The sequence below is a fragment of the Strix aluco genome, chromosome 21 (assembly GCF_031877795.1).
Source record: "Strix aluco isolate bStrAlu1 chromosome 21, bStrAlu1.hap1, whole genome shotgun sequence".
Taxonomy (NCBI): Eukaryota; Metazoa; Chordata; class Aves; order Strigiformes; family Strigidae; genus Strix; species Strix aluco.
In genome coordinates this window covers 11,038,877-11,061,918 of record NC_133951.1, presented here as the reverse complement: position 1 = coordinate 11,061,918, position 23,042 = coordinate 11,038,877, and the positions used below count along the sequence as shown (strand labels likewise).

General features: G+C 36.7%; 1 protein-coding gene across 1 annotated transcript in view; it reads left to right on the top strand.

Moving 5' to 3' along the window:
* The window catches only part of PITPNC1 (phosphatidylinositol transfer protein cytoplasmic 1), an 84,833-nt gene that overhangs the window by 45,435 nt on the left and 16,356 nt on the right, over positions 1 to 23,042 (top strand). The window contains exons 5-6 of the mRNA XM_074846847.1: positions 9,773 to 9,844; positions 20,762 to 20,857. Coding sequence (XP_074702948.1) covers positions 9,773 to 9,844; positions 20,762 to 20,857 — 168 coding nt within the window. The remainder of the gene's footprint in view (positions 1 to 9,772; positions 9,845 to 20,761; positions 20,858 to 23,042) is intronic.

The window sequence follows — 23,042 nt, the reverse complement described above, 5'->3', positions numbered from 1 at the left end:
ACTGATTCTAAAGGCAGGCCAATAACTGGATAGATACAGCACTATCTTATCAAGTACATACTGCTATATAGTATGTTCACACCTTACTTAACCTCATAAATTCCACTCTAAATAAAGAGCAAGGACCTTAAAGGCTCAGTAGTGTTATTTCAGTGCATGTTAGTGATTTGGAAGAGGATGTGAGCAACAGACTGATTCTTGCTGATAGTTTTAAGGTTTTTCGGTTGTAAAATATGAAGGCTGTTGAGAAATTGGATTTAAGCACATACACTAGCATTCAGAGATACGATGCAGAGTAATTTCATCAGTCTGGTTTTCCTGTGAAATATTATGGATTTCATAAACATGACCTTCTTAAGGACCTGAAATTAGGACATCTTCTAAGAAAAGCTCAGCAGGCATTGAAAATAATTTCCAGAATATTGTTCTCTGCAATGGTAGTATAAAAAGCCAAGAGTGATTGGATGCATGAAAACAGGAATGGAAATTAGCATGTCACTCTATAATCTGGGTCCAGTTATGGTGGCATCTACTTTAAGGAATGGTATTTGTTACACTGCAAACCCCTAAACTTGACAGCAAACAGCAGGTCTACTACCAAGTCTTGACAACCATATTAATAATATGTAAAGCAAATGACACACTTAAGGTAATGAGCTTAACAGAACTATTGCACAAGTGATGCTTTTGTGGTGTGTAATATGTGAAATACTGTAATGTCAGGAGAGCATTTTAAAATGTACACTATGCTATTTGTGGAGGAGGGCCTCATTAAAACTGCAATACAAAAGACTTCCTATCAGGAAGATGAGACATGGGTAATGTCCCAAGAAATGCTGTATCAAAGCTTAAGCTAATCCTTGCAAGCTTCCTGCTGACATTGAGAGGGAGGAGGAAGTAGAAAAAATACTTTCAAAGCTGAAGCCAAAGGAAGTCATCCAGATTTGGGGGTACTATTTAGAGAGTAAGATACTCTGCCAAAGTTCAAACCCTTGTTTCTGTGGCTGGGGCATTACTTCAGGACTGTATCTGAGAAAGTCTCTTAAACTTACAGCAGGAGTTGCTTTGGTTTTGATCTTGTAATTAGAAGCCTGACAAGATATGTCGCTAAAATAAATGTTTAATTTTTATTTATAAGTTCACTTAATATTGTGATTAGGTTGATGTTAGGCTCATATATTTGGGAAACTCTATTTGGGATCCAGCTGAAAGGGAGCCCTGTAGAAGTAACTCCTAGGGATTCTGCTCTGTGAGCGATTGCAGGACTTCGGTAGTGGTGAGTGCCTCCTGTCAAGCTACGCATGCTCTTGGGCAATGGGTGTTGTGAGCTGCTGGCTTTTAGAAAGAATTCCTTCGCTAATCACAGGCTGGAGCCTTTTTCACTTGGAGGATGGAGAAAAGATGCCTTGCAGCTCTCAACAAATCCTTATGTGCCAGCTTATCACACCATTTGCAAATACATATCTTTAGTGTAAAATATTTATGCTATTCTTAGATATGTGGACAAGAATGACTGAACTTTCAGGAGCCTTTCTTATTTTTCTTTCTGAGGTTGTCCAGCTAGATTAGAAATAATTAACTAGAAAGCAAACCTGTATTGCAAACCAAATGAAAAGGGATTGCATAGGACTAAGTTTCCTTACCTGTGCTGGGATATTGATAGACAATAAGCAGCACAGAGCAAATATCCATTTGACCTGTTTAAGTGACAGTTGAGATTCTGGACAGAGAGGGGCAAACAAATAATCAGATCATGAATGTGTGGTGACTAAACCATGGTAGAAAAAATTCATATGATCAAAGTGCACGGAAACTGAGCCTAACAAAGTTTAGCTATCAAGTTGGAGTACAAAGAGGCTACGAAAAATACAAACAGAATTTAAGCAAACTCTTCTGAGTTTGAAGGTGCAGTTCTAGTTTTTACCAGGGATAATTTCAAATAGTTTTGCTGCCTGCTCTGAACAGCTTCAGTGTTCTTAGCAATATTTAAATTCTGGGGCTGAAATTTAAAAACAGCTGGAAAACTTTTTTAATGCATAATTTAGGGCCAATTGTTAGTTTCACAAATAAAGCTAAAAAACCACTAAAAATGGCATGGTTTACTCTCTGCAAGGAGGAAGCATATTCTTTCAACCTGCCAATTTCTCAAATTAATTTAGGAATAGGATATAAATTCAGAATATTTATGAAAACCAGTTATGGAACAGAAAGCAGGCGACAACGATTCCTTTGAAGATATATCACAATGACACTGATTTTTCTACAGCAAATGACTGAGGCAAATAAAATTATTTCATCTGGTATATGTCAAGGCCCCAGAGTGATAGTTGCTAAATGTTCCATTATTGACCTGCTGGTTTCTGATTACTTTTGAGAACAGACATGTTTTGTCCTTCACTTACTCAGCTACCAGTTCATGAAGTAAATTCATCCATGAAGTAAATTATCTGGAAGGAATGTTTTTGTAATTGTTATTTTTATAATGAGATGACTTGAGAGGGGAAAAAAGTTGTTTCAGATAAACATTGCCAGCAATCTGTAGAGGTTTTTTTCTTATGTTCTCTTTATCTGATTACCAGTGCTTGAAATTTGGATGAAACCCATCAGTCTTCAGTGCACAAACTTTTCTCCAGCTTGACTATATGAAGAGTCTGCATCAAAAATACAACAGAATCTGTATTGCAGGGTTAGAGCCTACTACAAAGTAGTACTACCTACTACTACCAGAGTTCCTCCCCTCTCACCCCCCAACTTAGAAGACAGGCTAACTGGTGACATTGCTCTAGCAAAACACATACTTGGTTCCTTTAGAGATTCTAGCAAAAGGAAGGACCTCTGCAGTATTTATAAGAAACAGGTAATACATTTTTAGAAAGCTGCAAACCTGTATTCTCATTTAATAGCTTAATTTCATTGAAACAGAGCAAATCAAGCTGCTTGGAAGAATCCCTTTTTCCACCAGTGGCTTATTATAAAGCAATCCAAACCCCTCTCTGATTCATGGGACTGTCCTTTTCACTTGGGCACACTGCTTCTCACTTCCATTCTTCCTCAATAAACAGGTCACTGTTCCCATGTATCAAAGGAGATCCTAAGGGAAGGCAAAACAGAGATAAGTGCTGAGTTTCATACTGGTTGTTAGTCGACTGTTTCATCTTCAAGTTATTGTATGTAATACAAACAGTGGTTTTCTTTCTGAGCTTGTTTATGAGAGTTTAACTCTCTTGCTTATTTTCAAGCCCCTTTTTTGCATTGTTCTTTTTTCCGCTCAACAGTATTTTTTCTGCTCTTTGCCACCTTCCGGTGCTTATCTTGCTTTCCAAATTCTCCTCCCTGTCATTGAGTCACATCTTCCAAATCCTGCCATCACCCTGCCCAGCCCTTTCCGTCTATTCTCTTCCGACTTTGTCATCCTGATTGATGCTAGTTTGTGTAGTAAGTAACCTGTGTAGCAGCTCTGTGCGCTCACATGCAGTGCTGTCCAGAGTTTTCTGAAGGTAGTCAATAACATGGTGGCCATTTTCCAAAAAACTTTGAATATTCAATTAAAGAAACTGTCTTTATTCTTCCTGTAAATAGCTGAAGGAAATACGTAATTTGAAATACGCTGTAGAGACATCACTATATTATCTTCACATATCTTCTTGCGTATAAACTGTAGCGATGACATCTTGTTTATCTATACCCATGTGTGATTTTGATTTTTCTTCCACATCCAGGTCTCTGTTCTGTGCTTGCCATTGGCAGTTGCCCATGTTGCATCCCTCCTCCCATTCCATCCATTCTTCTTGTTTATAAATGCCCAGTATTGCTCCAGAGCTGGTGTGTGTGTGTCTGCCTGTTTTCCCTCCTTGCCCCTTGCTGTGCTGGGCATTCCCTCCTGCCTGAGTAAGCCTGGGGCCCTTCCATTACCCCACTTCCCCTTTGTCTGTTAAGGAGAAGTAGGGACTCCATTTGTCTTTTCCAGGTTTTTGATCTTCAGTAAAGAAATGGTGTTGTTACCCACTGACTACCAAAACAGTGCCCAAAAACTTTGAATGCAAAGGATGTGGTATCTAAAAGTTACTCTAATAATAAAATAATAATGCTCTAATAATAAAAAAATTAATTTTGCTGGGCCAGTCTCACCTCATTGCAGTAGTTACTGTGTTCTTTACCTCTAGACTCCATGGAGATTGCTCTGTAAAGGATTCAGTTCCACCTGTGTTGCCAAAATAATGTATACATGACCATATTAAAAAAAAGAATCCTCAGTCTAAAAAGTGGTGGGAGATCAGAGAGAACATTTACATGCCATGACTCCCTCTCCAGGCTTTTATGTTAAGATTTAGGGGAATGTGCTTCTGCTGCTTGAAAAAAAAGTGGGATTAATTTTTACTGTACAAAAATAACTCCGAAAGATTGTGGATTAATATTCACAAGGAGCAGAAGTGAAGTGCAGTGATGAGGCCTCTAGCAGTTCTTTGAACATTCTGCAGAAAGAAACCAAATGGAAAATGAAACTAGCTAAAACGGTATTGATGAAATAGCACTCGCTCATACAAAGCAGGTTACAGAGGGTGAAGAAACCTTCCTCAGTTACCCTCTGTCCACCGTATTTACTGTCGACTATAGTAATTCCTGTACCCACCTTGGGCATAATTACTATGCAAAGGTTATTTTTACAGTCTTCTCCATAAAACAATTGTAAAACACTGTATGTTGTTTGACTGTCTCTTTAAGACTTTGGCAAGTGTTTTGGCACACTTAGGTTCTACCCTGTTCCTGTAAGTGTTGCTTATTGCTATGGCAACACTAATCAATCATCATGCTAAAAATAGGCCTTTCATTTTTCAAGAGGTTATCTGTAGTGAATTGAAAATGCAACTGCGGTCTGTGTTTTCCATATGCTGCTTTCATTTCACTTTATTTTAATCTGGAAATACCCATGCTTATGTGTGGTAATTACTATTACAGACTGGTTATTTCACTGGTTACTCTCTTGAGCCTCAAAACTCTCCTGGTTCTCCCAAAAGGGGTGCCAAATATAGAAAGTGTTAAGAAAACAAACAAACAAATGGAATAGTCTCCTTACTTGTTTTTGAATGTCACAGGTGTAGTGGATTATAACAAATTTTTAAGGACTTTATAACACATCTAAAAAATCTGGAGGTGACAGTATAAAAGACACCTCCTTTGAGAGCTATACACAAAGAAACCTTATAATTGAAGACAATAGACCTCTGAAGATTTTGTTCTATTACGTAGGATTTAAGTCTAATTTCAAGTTAAAGATTCTATTTGCCGCTATTTTTTTCAAAGAGGAACCTTGCAAGCTGTAGAGACAGTGAAATGGAAAACTGGAAACAGTGCCCTGTGCATTCCTGTGCGTGCTCAGTGTATCGATCGGCTGCCAGGTTTGTGCTGGAAGAACACCCGCCCAGGGGGAGGCAGAGCAGAAAGGGAGTGGTGCTTTGGGGGAAAAAAAAAAAATCTACTAAGAGGTTTATTACCTACCATTCACTCCCAAGTTTGATTCTGACTGTTGCATAACACTTTTAATCCCCGGCTAAGTAAATATGCAGCCGCTTAAGGAGGGGGGAAAAAAACTCAACAACTTTTTTGCATGATGAATAATAAAGTCTTTTGAATGATGCATAAACAGTTTTCTGGTTCTGCCAGAGCCCTCTGCCAATTAGTCAGAGTGCAGCTGATGAATCATGAGACACATTCTGTGAAATGTTCAAAATTTGGACCCTGCTAAGTGTTCCTGAAAGCCAGTGAGACCCCCCATAGCTGCTAAAGCAGTGGTTGCCAGTCAGTTGAGGTTTTGAGAGATGTATTTGCAATGGAGCACTTTTTGGTGAATTTTAGTTTTAATTTGAGGTAAACTCATGTTACCATTTATAATTTCAAATTAGATAGTTACAGTCCTTGCCTTTATGCTAAATACATAGGGAGGTTGACTTTTGATAGCTTTGTGCAGAAAATGACTTTCTGCTCTCTAATGAGGTGGCTTGAGGTAAATGGCATTTACAATTCTTCTTGTATAACACTCTGAAGATCCTTAGTCTTTTCTTAATGTTTCTTTTTTGAAATACAAGACTAGAAGATCTCTTTTTTTAATTAGAGTTTAGATTCTGGGTCACAAGAAACAACAACTAGATTCAAGCAGTAGCTTGCTGAACTGCTACAGGCAGCCTAATGCAGCCCTCAAGTTCAATATATGAAATGGCTGCATTTCAAAGTATCATGATCTGACTCATTACTGGTAAACTCCAGACAGTGATTGAAAATAGTAGATATTTTTTAATAGCAAGGTAAAAGGGAAATCTGGCGTTTGGCTTTATTCAAAATTTCCTCTGAAACTATAGCCATGCTTCAAATCAAACAGCACAAAGGTTTTTCATATTTTGCATTTTTATCCTCCACTGTCTCTGAAACTGTGACCTAAAAGCAACTATTTTAATTAAAAAAAAAGTTGTTGTGTACTGAAAAAATGTACTCCATCCAACAACTCCTGAATTTCTATAATTAGATCAAAGGTAAAGAAACTTTAATCAGAACCAGGGATGAGGAACTGCTTTCATAGGGTGTTAGCTTTGTATTTTCTGTAAATGTGGAAGATGCTGTACTGAAGTTCCTTCTGCCAATGGAGTTTTCAAACCTGACAGCAGGACCATGAGAGCAGCACCAAGTCCTGTGGTGGACCCTCTACTACTTAAAAGAGCCAAGAGAACTGCACTGCCAGAGCCACTGAGGTCAGCATAGTCAGAGCACTCTCCATAGCCACAGAGGGTTCCAACAAACTAGACTCAGACTGTATAACTTAAAAGTTTGCAGACTCACAAAGCTCTGACCTAGATACTCAGTCTGCTCAAGCATTGTGGCCTTGATGACCCTTCCACTACTAACAGATCACTGATGTCATTCTGTTTTCTGTTTTTATCAATTACTAGATTTTATTTAGGGAGTGTTGATGTTGTTTAATTGTGTAGCAAAGAGAATTAAATTTTGGTCCTCAAATCAAGAGGGCAGATATTTAACACACACTAACATGTAAGTAAAACGTGGCTGAGAGCAGTAACCTTGAAATATGCAGACACGATGCTAGTAAACTCTGTTTTCCTAATAACTGTTCTAAACAATTAGTAGACTGTAGCTAGTATGACATACATCTCTACCATTTTCAGGGAGAATGTTTCTAAAAGCTGTTATTCAGACCGAAGCATTGTGTCCTCAGTAGTGCAGTACCAGTTACTGCATTAAGTAAGCATACTAGTAACTGCTGATAACACAAAATATTCACTGGCAGTCTCCTCTCATTTCCTCAAGGATGCTTTCCCACTAGGTTGTTGTCAGCAAAGAGCTCTGTACACCTGGGCTGTGACCCCTGTAGTTATGCATCTTTGTAAAACACAAATTTTTGAGATCAATAACCCATGTTTTTACCACCCTAGCACCAGTGTAGTTATTTTCCAAATGCTCTAAAAACTGCAGTAGAAGATATCTGTTGTTAGGTTATACATTTTTTTTAAATCTGCTTTTCATAATCCACCTCCAGTAGTAATTTACTTTTCAACCCTCCATGTTCTCCTGCAAATATGGAAAACAACTAGAATATCAGTTTATGGTGTTTGAATATGAATCCTCTGAGCAACATCAAATACTGTTTTAGGACATGCTGGCATCCCTGTGTCTCCTAGGTTACTCCCTATGTTTTTTTGTAACATCACATATGTAACTTTTCTTACTCTAGGAACATTTGATTATAGAATTGTTCTAATCAACCCCTTTCATTGATCTCCTCTTCCAGATAACATTAACATAGTTCAAGGATGTTCATTCCACCTTTTGGTTAATTTTGGAGAACAAATTAGAGCCTTATGAAAAACCTTGGCTTTTTTTGCTTTTTTTTCTCCCAACTTTTTTCCCTGTAGTGCCTACTGTTTGCCAAGGCTTTTGTTTGCAGATGCCTTTGGATGTCTGCCAGAATAGGCGCAACATACTGAGATACATAGTGAAACCTCAATTGGGAGAATATCTGGATTTTTTTTGTGTGTTAATTTGTGTTACAAGATCCCCAGTTCTGACAGACTGCTTATAAATATTGTATATTTTCAGCCAGCACTTCCTGAGATGTATACATAGGAAATGTTTAATTGCCCATAAAATGTAAGTAATAGGAGCTAGCAGATCTGTAATTGAACTTGCCCCATCCTGCACTCTACATACTGCTGATTTTTTTTTTTTTTGCCTCCCACATATTCACTCAATGAACAAGTTGCATAGCTGAGAGCTAGTCACAGTTCAGATTGGAATGGAATTCATAAATGTACTACTCCACAGAAATCTTTAATAAAAGGCAAAACAATGTAAGATCTGAAGAGAAGCCTGTGCAGTCTGGGCATATTGCAGCACCAGCATGTTACATGGGAGTATTTCATTATGTTAATGGCAAGACAGTTTGACCAGAAGCCTTCCATGGCACCAGAACTTTATTCTGGCAAAACTCTCTCATTCGTTTTTTCAACAAGGATTGATTCTGGATGTGCTTAGTGAATGCTAGACAGCCTGTGACCAGAAGAAGATTGAACAAGGACTTGTTGGGTGATATCCACGGAATCACGAATACATTTGCTGCAGTCTCAAAGGAGCTGGCTTCTCATTTCAATTTTGTTGCACTACAGCTGGCCTTCTAAATCATCTCTTTTCTTAGTCATCAGCCCCTCCCTTAGAAGAACTCTCCGAATTTTATCAAGTCCAAACTTGGACCGACAGCACTGTGAACACTGAGGCATCATAATGTCCTTATTGTATAATCTGTATGTACAGCACATTAAGTAGTCATAGTCTTTACAAAGCCACTTTGCCATCGGGTATTAGTGATGCATCATATAAGGAACTGGCACTTCAGTTTCACTGGCAGTTAATGCAAGAAAAGACTTGATGACTAATAGTAAAGATGCTGAACTAGTTCCCTTCATAGTTAGTTAGACAGCTACTCTATCTGCCTATCTGAAAAGCTGTTTTGAAAGAACAACTGTGAAATGCTAAAGAAATTTGAAATATTTTTTCCACTGAAATTATGTTGCCTAGTATTATGAATTCTAGCCTTGATAAGCCAACTAAATTAAGCAATCCACAGAAAAATTATTTCCATGTAAAATACAGAAATATTATCTTTAATAGAAAAACATCTGTGCATTCTTAATTTTCTTGCATTACTATCTAAAGACTGATTTGGGTTTAGTATAAAGGAATTTCCATAGCAGCTCATAATCCATCTTAATTTCATTAATAGGAAATTATGCTCAAATTCATTTCTCACTGAAAATTTCGAAAAGCCCTCACACATCAAAGCATTGTTGTCTATTTGGTTAGCACCTGCAGCTAGTGAAGTGTCCTTGGATTTTTTATATGGGGGGTAGACTAATCTATGATGACAAATATCTAGTTGCTCTCAAGATCTTAGTGAACTGAATTTATAACAAGACATTCAGGACATTTGTACTTGTATGCGTACTGAGCATGAAAACTATTGTATCTAGTTATTCCAGAGTACTTACACTAATTTATTTATACCTTCATTATAGTATTCAACTGTTAGATAGAATCTCTAAATACCTCTAGAATCATAAAAACCTGTCTTATGTTCTGTGTACATTTACTCTTTTTCTTGAAGTAATCTGAAAAAAATAAAAAAGCTGACACCAAACAAGATGTACTGAATATGTCAGCTGATGAAGCAAGGCATATTTTTTATGTCAAACATATTTTTCTTTTGTTGCAGTGTTCATTTTTGCCTAAATTCTCCATTCATATAGAGACAAAATACGAGGACAACAAAGGAAGCAATGACAGTGTAAGTATGATGGCTTTTGCAAGATTTGATTTAACCCTTTTAGTTAATCATGGTCTGTATCTAGGGGTTGTAGGTCTTTCATTCGGGGAAGAAGTCCTAATCAGGCTTGTATCTTTGCACCTATGCGGGTTTATTAGCAGCTTTTCAGCTTGCAGAGTGGTTACCTCTAAAGCACCATGAGATGAAAGACCCCTCTGATGTACACAACTTCCCTTCTTCACCTCACAGTCTACTTGTTACTTCTCTAAACACAACATAATTTACATATGTGAATTTAGTCCTGGTGAACATTTATGGAGTAAAGAAAAGATTAGTCTTTTTTTTGGTGTAATTGTATTCCACTTTATCTGTTTCACATTATTCTCTCTGAGTAAAGGGGGTTGAATCAAAGGAGCTGTTAGGAAGAGCAAACAGGAAGCTAAACAATGGTCAGACATGAGAGATCTCAGTAAACAACTTCAAGAGAACAATGGCTGGGCTACTGAGGTGATGCTTTTGGCAATCACTTACTAAAAGTTAAAAAGTTCTCAGAATTAGAGCTTAGAGATGAGAAGTAAAATTAACTGTGCAAAATCATCTCTAGAGGAAAGGTGGGAGTGAGTTGCCGGCAGCTGCTGATGGGGAGATGCTCAGGAATAGAAGGCAGGAGGTCAGTCAGACCTTGTAGCCCTGACAGGAGCAAAGCAGAGTCATACAACTTGCAAGAAAAGAATAGTGTTTGGTAAAGCCAGGCATGTAAAGATTCAACCCTTGGATTGACACACAAATACGTTTCTATATGTTTCATTTTGGTGTGCTTTAAACAGTCTTTTTTTGCAGACTTATGGGAAGAAGTTTCTTGTAGGCATGAAATACAGGGTAAAATGTCTGGAAAATTGATCTGTAATACAAAGACCTATGAGGCAGTGCTTAAACTAATTATTGAGGAAGAAGAAGACAGTAAAGCAGATTTTAAAGGATCTGAAACACAGAGCCTTTCAGTTTCCAGGGGTGTCCCTCTAGCAGGCTTGTTAAGGTTAAAGTGTTCTGTTCTCCAGATGGGAGGCATTTCCCTAACCGCCTTGGGCCTGTGTGTTAATAAGGCTGACAGCTGTTGCACTGCTTATGGCAGAATAATTACATGCAAAAGAACAAGGTATAATTTTGAATAATGCTTTTGGCATACAGACACTTTCCCAATGGGAACATGACACAGATCATGTATTAGCCACCAGACACCAACAACTTTCAGTCACTCCTAGTCTAAGCCAGATCAGTGAGAGAGGAGAAAAAAAAGAAGTGTATTACATTATCAACTATATGAGCATTATGTAAGTTATGCACTTTTTAATGTTCACTTCTGCTTTTTGGCAGTACTTTAATTCAGAGCAAGCCCACACCTTTGGTTTTGGGAGGGTGCACACTAGTTTTCTGGTACTTTATAATGTCAGCAGTGAGAAGACACGTTCTGTACTGATGCCTAACAGAGGAAAAAATGAAGCTGTTTAATCAGTGAATTCTCAATTATTTTTTCTCTCTGTGTCAGCTTTGTGGCTAAAATACTATGAATCAAGCCCTGAATAGTAGTACCCAGCCAGTGAATTTAAGATGAAAGTAACACAGAGGTAGCATACTCAGATTATGTAAACCAAAAAAATCTCTACTCTGCTTGCATCCATCTCTTCAAATGTAATTTTTACCAGTGCCAGTGGGATAATATGATATTGCCTTTATATTGCAGTACCTGAGTCACAGACTAGGCAAGTATTTACCAAGATTAACAGATTTAATTGACCCTTACTTGAACTGAGGGGGAGAAAGAGAACCTGAATTAGAGGGCTGCACTCCAGCCCTAATTTCCATGATTCTTGTAATTCTGAGAGCTATGCTATTCACTAGTGTGAACACAATAAACCAAGGGAAGATCTACATTTTTTGCTGTTGATCCAGTGACACAGATGTGGCTGGTACAGCACTGAAATGCTGGAAGGTTAGTAAATACAGAGACATGATTGAGCCTGTGGAGAGACTTCTGTTAAACCAGACACCTTGGAACTAGGACCAAGAGTTGATCCTATTTCTATTACTCAATGGGTAGGCTTAAACCTCACTTAGGAAAATGTGACGTGTATTTCTACTTCATATCAGAAAAGTTTAGATTCAATTTCCCTATGTTTGCCTGTTCAGAAAACAACAGGAAGCATAGCATCCATTTTTATAGATTTCTATGGATACACTATATTTTTCTTTATTGCAACTATCAACCTTGGCTGATGAACAAATAATTAATCCAAAAATACTTCTGTAAATTTTGGAGTTGTAATGCAAAATATACTGAATGAATATTAATATTACAGTACTGAGGGCAGTAATGCATGTCTGACTTTAACTGAACTATTTCTAGATATATTTTTTGAGATCATACAAGTTTTTTGAAATCTTTGAATCTGATCTATTCTTCACTTCCATGCTGACTAATAAAGTAGATATTGATTGTGAAAAGCAATAATTAGATATGAGGATACTAAAGCTAATTCCATTGATTAGTGGAAGAAAGCAATATAAACGCTCTCAGGTTCCTGTTGTCATTTAGCAGGCTAGTATGTTATTAGAATTATTTTATTTAACATGTTGCATTGTCTGGTAAATTTCTACCTAATTACTGTAATGTATTTTGATGCAAAAGTCGTCCTGATTTTTCTTCCCAGTTGTCACAATAGAAGAAACTAGTCAAAGATAATGATATCTGCTTTGGAACTTGATTTTTCTATGTCTTAGACTTTATCATCATTTTAACCTATTTTAAATGTGCTTAAAGCACTATTGTTCTGATCTATTAAAGTTTGCACTTGATTTGCACAAATACAAAAATTTCCAGAAAGAACAATGGACAGTAAATGGACCGTTTATTTAGATAAAGCATTGTGTAGATGGTAGTAGTGCAGCACCATAAATCCATCCAGTTGTGATTTCTAGTGCTACAGCGCAGCTGATTTTGCTGTACTGCATCTAGATGTTCGCATGGCAACATGTTGGGTGAACATGTTTGTACATCAAATATTGTCACTGCTATGCTGAAGCTTTATAGCTTCATTAACAGTGTTAGAAGCTAGACCAATGAGTCAGGCCATTCAGCATTTCCTCTTACGGGTCTTTGAAAAAGTAAACTTAGTTTAAAGAGAAATTTTATTTTTATTTTACTTTTAAATGACAAAATGGAATTTCTAAAAATTAGAATGTTTTGTAAAATGTAAATGACACCGTAGGTGGTATCTGTAGAGTACGTGAAAATATTGCTTCCCTTTTGCATCTTTAGCTGCTTACGTAAGTCAAGGTTGCAGTGGGAGCTGCTGGGAAGAGGGAGGTGCAGGTGCCTACGAGAGACAGCTTCAGTGAACACAGACAAGCTATAAAAGGGCATATTAATCACTCAGTGCACACTTTTTTTCCCATGAGAAAAATTAGCAATTAAGTACTTTGAATATAGATACACAAAGTCTATATTCTGAATATTAAAACCATAACTTAAATAGGAGAATTCTTAAGGTTATCTAATTAATGAAATGGTCAGAAATCACAGGCAGGAGTGGTATAAGTTACTGCTTGTTTGTGAATAAATGCTTAGTCTGTGGTTTTCATGAGCAGACTTTGTTAACCTCTTTTTTTTTATTTGGGCAGATATTTTCTTTTAGTAGTCTATTGATTGTTCAGTATTTATGCCACATAAGGCTAATTTTATTCTAAATAGTGTATTGCTCTCAGTTGTCTCCCATCTTAGGCTTTCTGCTGGATACAAAGGATCCACCACATGGCTCTAGTAGATGCTGTAATCAATGCACAATGCTCTCACGCACTGCAGCTCCCTGTCTGTTCCTGCATGCCACAGTCTAGACCTGGTGAAAATTTCTAAAAAGCAGTCTGCAGCTGAAGGTAGAGGAAAGGTAAAGGGAAGGCAGCCACTGTTCAAGCAAATCACTGAATCACAGAGACATTTCAATTTTCCTGTTTGTTGCAGAAGGATCATTATGTTTGACTGCTTTTTGTTGTTTTGGTTTTTAGTCGCAGAATTAATTTCTGATGATATTTGGGCAGTGAATTTTTGCCATCTGATAGCATCTGAGGAAAATAAAAAAGTACAGCTTGTAAAAATAATCCAATATTTGTCAATAGTGGAAATTCACTGTATGTAAAATTTACAGTGCCTTGCTCTTTGTAGCATCACATTTTGCTCTGGAAGACTCAATGGCTGGATCCTGATTATTACAGAATAGCATGCAAGATCTTAAAATAGCATAATCTTTCTTTTTGTTAAAGGGCCATGATATTTATTAGCAAAAATACCATTATTCTTAAGGCATGGGGTAAAGATTTCGAGGCAGAGTTATATTTCAAGATAACAAATTATGGGTATCATTGGGCAAGTTTTTGCAAATGCGTGTCTCAGTAATGCTGATAAAGGCATCAGAGCTACAATACTATTACTTTGTCAATCAAGAGAAAAATATATTATCAACGTGTTTCTGTTTCTTGTCATTCAAAGATAATATAGTGTTGAAAATGTATGTCTCAGAATGACCATTTGCCAGATGAAAACAAGAGGTAGTTCTGTATTCCATATAGTTATAAATTAACACCAGTATCATTTGACACATTAATAGCTTGAGCATGCTAAAACCAGCCAGCTAAAAGCAGATATTATTTGATATGCAACCTAAGTAAATTGCAGTGCCATCATTTAAAGTTAGAAAATCCTTTCCTGACAGTGAGTTCCATTTCTGCAGCCCTACAAGTGACCGAGTATACAGTATTGGATCTTTCATCATGCTTCATCCTTAGTGTGTATTTCTGAAGTGTTGGTTGGGAAACATTTGACTAAAGTAAAATAAAAATGTAAAAATGTATGGCCAGCTAAGAAGAAAAACAGTTTCTAGTTTTGCTGGGTTTAGGGTGTTTTTTTCCCCTATTTTTGTCTCCTGTCTTAGTAACATGGAACTAGGTTGTAACAAACTTCAGTATGGCACATGTAAATTAAATGTAAATTCACTATTTAAGGAAACTGCCATGAAACACTGATTTCAGCTGAAATGGATTCAGCTGTGCCCTGGCTTAGCCTCACCGCACTACAGGATATCATTCTGTAAATTGTCGAAAGGTTTGCTAGGCATCACTGCAAAATATGTCAAAATCAAAGCTAGGGACACTTTTAGGGATGATTTTATTTGCACCTGGACTTTTTCTGTATGATAGTCTTGAGTATCTGTTTGTCTCCTGTATAATTTGTAATGAAAAATCTTGATTTTGTGAAGCTTCCCCCTCTAATAAGTCTCAAAACATACAGGCAAACAAGTGGAGAGGTTAGCCTAAAATTCCTTCTGTGTGAAGAGCTCTCTTTTTGTTAACATAACTACAAATACTATGTCCGAAGCCCATATGGCTATATAAGATAAGGCCCATACTGACAGAGGGTGTGAACAAGTCATATGGTTGTGCCTCTACTTCTTGATTTTTCTAAATGAACTACTGAAGTTAATTAGTAAATCTAGCATTTGAAATAGATGTGACTTTAAAAAAAACTAATCTCAGTAAATATTATTGATAGTGTATGATGGTCTTGGAAGCATAGCTACTTTTGACATAATTGCATAAAAATACATTTTTATGTTCAGAAAGTACAAATGTAAATGAGGTATTTTCTAAGAGACGGAATAATAGAGGAGTCGTGACATGGAGATAAAAAGGAGCAGGGAGTAAGGCTGCTGATAAATATGTAACTGCCTCTTCCACTCCGCAGCAGACAGTGATATTCCCATGCTGTTCAGTGAGCCAAATTTACCGCTCTCAGGGAGAGATTCAGTCTTTTTCCATAGAAGAATTGCTTCCAATTATGTGAGTCCACATAAATAGTTTTAGCCAGTGAACAGGTTTGAAATTGGTCAATTCCTGTAATCTTTGCCCAAGTAAATCTCAAAAGCAAGTTAACGGTCTTTGGGGGTAACTGAGGTTGGAACGTGACTTACTGAAAAGTTATACACTGAATAAAACTCCATAGATCAAGTTCTGAGTGGGTGTTCTTTTATTTTAGACCAAATTTTCCTTCAGAAAAATGAGAGTCAAAGTGGACCAGATGACACAACCTACTAAAGGATGCTGTAATAATAAATTGGAGACTAGCCAGTAGTTCTGACGATGGCAATCTAAAGAGATTAGAATTCCAAGGTGGAGACTAGGTTTTGTGCCAGATTTCACCTTTTTAATAGGGAAGGAAAAAAAAAAAAAAAAAAGGATTATTCTTGCAGTCCTTACTGCAATTATACCTCTAACTTTCACATACTATGAAATCTAGATTTAAACCATCCTACAAATGATGGATACATATGTATTCTACTCACAGAAAGTGCTCGTCATCATACAGATTGTCAATACCTGCAAGTTGCATATCTAGGCTATATTTCAGGAATGGGAGAAAATACAGAGAAAACCCAAAAGCTTCAGTGAAATACCAATATTTGAATTAAAAATGAAGCATATATACTGCATATGTGCATTTAAGCTTGGGGGCTCTTCTAGCTGCCTACTGTATTTTTTCTATTTTCTTGAAGCTCAATGGCAATGAATCAATATAATAGAGAGGCAGAGATAAATTTAATTTAATTTCAAATTCTAATGTTTAAAGATATTTTTGTCATGCCATTCATGTCATAGCCTGCCTATCCTACTAAGACGTCATCTTATGATGTCCAGCTAATGCAAGTCAAGATTTAAGTTTGTTGGGATGACTGTTGGCTTTATTGGCAGGGCAGGAAAAATGCAGAGGCAGAGAGGGAAGAACAATGCTTTCAGGCATAGATATTAACTCCAAGAAGGATTTAACAGAAGAGGAAATCTGATTTGTAGTAGAAATTTTTATCTCAATAAATTACATTTATGTGTTGTACATTGGACAATCTGATCAGTTTGGCTTAAGTTTGTAGATGGGCACAGGTGTCTAATTACTTAGCACATGGGATAATAATCATGCTTGCTACCGTATTACCTGCCTGTAATTAATTTAGGAGTGCTCAGCTTTTTTGGAAAAAAAATCTTTTAGCTCTTATCTGTTTCATTTCTCTGCCTTAGCTGCATTTCTCAGCAATGGCTGACTATCTGGATCTAAAATAACAAGAAAAACATAGAAATCTTCTCTCACCCGAAGCCTCACAAGGGACAGAAAAAATAGCTTCCAGAAAAAAGCACACCCACTTTTAACTTGTTTGTTTATAGTATTTAATTTTCTATATAGGTTGCCTTATCACTTTCATCTCTAGCAACTTGTCTTTATTTCTAAGTTGACCTGTTATTTAACTGTTTCCATAGGAAATTTAATGTCCTGTATGTGTTAGTGTTTCAAGTGCAAATTAGCTGCCTTATTACAGCCTTCTGACCACAAACTCCTTGTATCTAGGCTGGTAAAAAAAAAAAACTTTTGTTGTGAAGACAGAAACGAACAACCTTCCAGCTGGTAATCCCTTGAATACCTTCTTTGCTTTCAATGATAGAATAAAAACATCACAAGACAGAATCATATATTATGAAACAAAGCCAAGCCAAACAAGCACAGATTTGTCCCTCTGAGTCCTAGTAGTGTAGATGAGTGAGGAGTTTGCCAGTGTGAATGTAATCAATGGATTCAGCAGAGTCTGGCTTTATACTATTTATATCCAAACCAGGTTAGCTGTGGTGATTGGCCATAGAAGTTATATCTTGGATTAGCTACATCTGAATGAGGTTGAAGCCAGCAACTTAGTCTGAAGACAGAAGAAAAAGAAATAAAATGGGAAACGGGCTTGTAGGAAAAAAGGTATTAAATTTGTTGTTAACTTACCATGGTCTCATAGCCTGACTTTCTGCTTTGGCTACAAGGAAGAGAGAAGTCAGTAGCAAAGTATGTGCTAAAACATGTCATTGTAGGTCATGAGGAGAACAAAAGAAAGAAATTTAAATACACCAGCACTTATATTTCTGCAGTATCCTGTATGATCTTTTTTTCCTGAGGTATTAGAATCATCTGACGAGTTTTTTTGAAAATTTTCCCCAAAAGAAACTATCAACCATTGTAAACATGACCCAATTAAAACCTTTCTTCTACTTTTTTGTCATTCTGTGGATGAATTAGTCTAAATAACAATGAGTTTTCATTCCTCTTAGAAAGTGAAAGCGTATAAATGTTTGTCTGTTGTAAAAAAGCTGTCACACCCCCCCGCCAAAAAAAAAAAAACCAAAACCCACCGCAAAAAGGACATTTTAGCCTGAATGTTACTCTTTGCTTTCCATTTCATTGTGTATTTCAATCTCAATTAATTACTTGGCTTCCAAATGTAAAGCCTGTCCAGTTCTTTCCAATATAATATTTAATATTCTGCCTTTCTACATCATCTTCTTAAGGATACAGATTGTTCTCACCATTCATTTTCTGCACATTTGCAAATACAGTTGCACAGATTGGGAGCCGTATGCTTCTTTTCGTGGCCTTTAATCTCTTCCTTTTAAAACTTTTAAATTTCTCTAGTCTCTTTGATCACAAATGCAATAAACCCATCCTCCCTACAGGTTTTAAGACAATCCCAGATTATGTGGCTAGGAGAGGCAATAAGAGAATGAGAGCTAAGAAAGAAATCAGTCTTGTTCTCTAATGACTTCTTATTTTCTACTGCTGATAGAATGAGAAGATTAAATCTCTATCTGGAAATCTTGTGAGGACAATCTAAGAAGGGGAGAAGCATAAATGATTAGACAACAACTTCTGCCAGCAAAGGGAAACAAGAATGTCATTCAGCAAACTTTTGGAATGGAGGAAATGGTCAGAGATAGCCTAAGCAGCAAATAAGGTGCAGTTGAAATGGTTGAAAAATTCCTCCCAGTTTTGACAGATTGGCAAAGGCATCTGTCATCCCCACTTCTGTCAAAGCATTTTAAAGAGAGAAAAAAGAATTTAAAACTATGTTACTTAGAGGTGCAATATGTGGATCAAGCCTGTGACAGAGCAGGGCAGATTTCTTCAGATAAGATATTGGGTAATAGTCCCAATTTAGGTCCTTGCAAATGTGCAGAGATATGCATGTGCTTAAATTTATTAGGCTTGTACTTAAACCTTATACTGATTCAGAGCCTCAGCTGACCTGGTAATGTCCATTTAAGAGAAACGTTCATTATTTTATTTAAAGCTCAGAGATTATGGTGAAATGCATCTTGTTCCAGAAATAGTTCAACTGATTTCATCAAGGCACTGCCCTGTATATCTGAATTTATTTAGGAAAAAAGTAAGTGAGGAAGCTTACAAAAAGCAACCTATGTTATAGCTAGAACAGTTATTTTTTTAAAAATGTACACCAATTCTAAGAAAGAGCACTACAGGGGAAGGACTGCTCAGCTCAAATTTGTTCAAATAATCAACATAAATTTTTGCAAAGCAAGGATTGGACAAGGAAAATAAGTGCACAAAATAAAAACAGACTGGCATTTCCCTTTGTTCTGTTCTGCAGTTTCAGACATGTTGACATATTACATCCAGTTCCATAAGTATTCAGTGTTGCCTGTGTTATTCCAGTACTGTTAACTACCAAGACAAATTAAAACTGTAGAGTCAAACTTCAGCTTTTCATTTATTTGAATTATGATTTCCTGAGCAATATTCTTCTTACCAGCTGGTGTACTTGTTCATTGTAGTCCATTGCTCACTTTGAATGCTTTAAATGGGCAGCTGCATTTCTTTCAGAAATAATAAAGTAGCATTCTTGTTACTGAATAGTTGCTGGTGTTTTGTATTTTTAACTGTTCCTCTAGGATTAAATGAAATTAAATTAACGGAGCATTCACTACATTTATTTAAAAAAAAAAGAAAACAAAAATATTTATGCTTCCTGGAAATCTTAGCTATAGAACATTGTGCCACAAAGGAAAAAACACATCGTTAGTTTGTTACTGATCTTCACAGTGTATGCACAACTTCCCCAAATTTTATGGCAATAATTCATGACAGCCTCTTAACAGGTCACTATTTCCAAGTCCCAGAATCATGAGTAGAAATTTATTGTAGACATAGCATAAGTCACGTGCATGTGGGTCACTAAGATGCCTAAATAATTAAATTATGGACACAGGCACAGAAGTATACTATGCTGCAGATGCAAATGACCTGCATTTTCAAAATATACCCATCATTTGCTTTGCATAGAACAAGAAACTTGGTGTTCAAAACCGGGTCTGAAAGGATTAAAATGAAACTAAGCTCCATGTGTGCACAAATGGATAGTGGAAGTTTCCAGATTCCACTGAGGGCAGCTCAACCAAAATTTTGATTCTCAGTATAACAGCAAGTTAGCCTGACTAGTTCACACAAGACGCCTGCATTTCATTATTGTCCCTAGAGTTGTCCCTAGGAACAGCCAGAGCCCAGAAAGCCAGGTTGTTCACACGGTGATGGAATCTAGTTCACAGATTAGAGAACACAGTAAAACTAATCTTAGTTGCTGACTTTACTGTTTGTGACCGGTCTCCATTCCAGAAAGTGCAAGGACAGTGGTGAAAGCAGTAAGTGCTGAACACAATTCTATTTATTTTTATATTTAACAGTCCACTGTCTCTTGGTCTGACATAGTGGATTGTTCCCAAAAAAATCTGCGGCATAATTCATTCAAGCTGTTGTTAATCTTGCTTAGGAACACCTTGCTTATGTATGGTCTTGAGAACACCCATTTTCTTCCCTTTGATGTCTGCAGTAGGCTAGAGAATGTGACTGTGTCCCTGCAAAAACTTCAGTATCTTACATCAGAAGCTGTTCAGGCACAAGCTTAAAACACACTGTGTTGCACAAGTCATTGAAATTGCTTGTAACCATTGTTCCAGGTGGATTTTGTAACAGTGTTGTTGTGTTACAGTGTTGAATTTCTTTAACTCTTGCAGATTTTTGACAAAGAAGCTAAAGATCTGGAGCGAGAAGTCTGCTTTATTGATATTGCCAGCGATGAAATCCCTGAGCGCTATTACAAAGAATCAGAGGTAAGAGAGAACTTGACTGTGAAATGGTGAAGAAGGGAAGTAGGAGGCTGTAGGAAAGCCTTGATAGGGATCAAAACAATTTATTTTTTTTTGTATGAAATCTCGCTGATCAGTAGTATTTAAAATGCTTTCGATTAGAGGGGAAGCAGATAGCAACCTCACTATCTAGATTGCCTGACGCTTTGTTTTACAGATTCCTCAAACCTTTTGAGATACTTTCGTACCCTCATCAGAACATATCCTGTAACAGACCTTGGATATTTAGCTGAATTCATTCAAAGTAGAAAATTACTTTTCTCTGAATCATGAAGCTCCGTTAAGTGTTTGCAGGTCTGAGCAGTTTTAAACATTACTGTTGTCGTTATTTGCATCCTGCCCCGACTAGTAAGTCACGCGAAGTGCCCAGGCAGAGGTCAGATATGCTGCAGTGACAATAGGGTTGATGCACAGTTGCTCAGGGGCGACTGTGACACAAGACCAAGAGGGACTGAAGAACACTGCATACTGCAGTAAATCTGCCAGAAAGCATCAATGGCAGCAGACACATTCACTCCCTTAAAATTCCCTTGAAAATTTCTCCCATGTATATTTGATAGTGCACATCTCTGAAGAGCATGTTTCTTTTAGGTCAATGCAATTCACTATTTTGAAATCAGCAACCACCATGCAAATGAAGATGAGGTCTCAATGTTTTAACCTCAGACTTGAAAAATGATGGTTCACAACAAGTAGCTAGAGAGGAATGATCAGATCTCTGCTTGCATTTAATTTTGGAGATATGATTTACCTCTGGAGCCAAGTATATATTCATAGCTGGCAATGAGTATGGCAGCTGTTTGACTATACAAAACGAGACTACATAATCATTTTTAGGATAGAAAATGAAGACTTGCCGATGAATATATTTCTATACCATAGGAGACATGATTTTCAGGCTAAAAAAGTCAGGTACTTGTTATCTTCCATTTATAGATCCTATTTCAAATTTTATGTACGGGTCATAAAACAAAATTGGGTCTACAGCAGAATGAAAAGTGATTTTATTAGTTTCCTTAGATAATGAAACCCATCTGTTTAGTACCAAAAATGATATAACACCTCATGAAACAGCGTATTGGTGCCATCATCTTAATCTGAACTCCACGGTCTTCTGGTTCCATTTAGGAATGCCTGCTGCTATTGAACAGGTCAGTATTTGACTGTGTTTTAAATAAATCATGTAAGATTTTTCATCACAGTGTGTGCACTTCCAGAAATTGTAAACATGAAGGTAACATCGAGCTTTTCAGCTTTCTTTCCCATTTTTAATAGTCAACTATTAAGCATAATTTCCATATGATTAATCTTATGATATAGAAAACCAACCTCATGTTAAGTGAGAAGAAAATTTGAGTCTTTGTTTTATTTCAAAGATGAATATCTAGCGACCTGATTCCACGCAAAATGGAATTTTTGTATGGGTTTAAACAACAAAAATAGCCCAGCATCTGTTGTTTTTTCTGTACTGATGGATGATTTGTATATTGGCTATCAAATACTGTTTCCGAATTCATACAAAATAGTAAGAACACCGTAGCATTTAATTGTGCACATACTGTAATTGATATTGAATTAATACTAGTTTAATTCAGTATCTTCCAAAGTTTACAAACTATGGGTTTTTTATGCTACCATATGATGAACTTGAAGCCAAACTTCCATTTCTGATGAGGTCTCTCACGTAATTTAGGGACTATAACAAGATTTTTAATGTTTGTAAATGTAATTTCCGTCTCTTTTCAATCAGAACACCATAAAAAAGTAACTCTATGTAAATGAGGAACGGCCCATGTTTTCCAAATAACAGTTTCAGAGATAACTAAAAACCATTTACTGTAAGCTTTTGAAAGGTATTTTAGTTTCACCAATAACAATTTGGCTGCTTTTAGATCATTTAATCTGAATTGATACTATGTTTAAAGATTAAAAGTGAAGTACAATCCTCAGGATTTGAGAATTAGTGTTCTGACTCCCATTCAGAAAGACCAGTGAGAATGATTTTAACTTCAGGCATGTTAGTAATCTCTTCATTTCAATGTATCTTTCACATGCTTAAAATTAAGCAAGTTCTATATCAGGGTCAGCATACTTAGCAGCTTCTAGAAATGAGCTTTAAATTTCTTTTATATCCTAATGAAAGCGTATC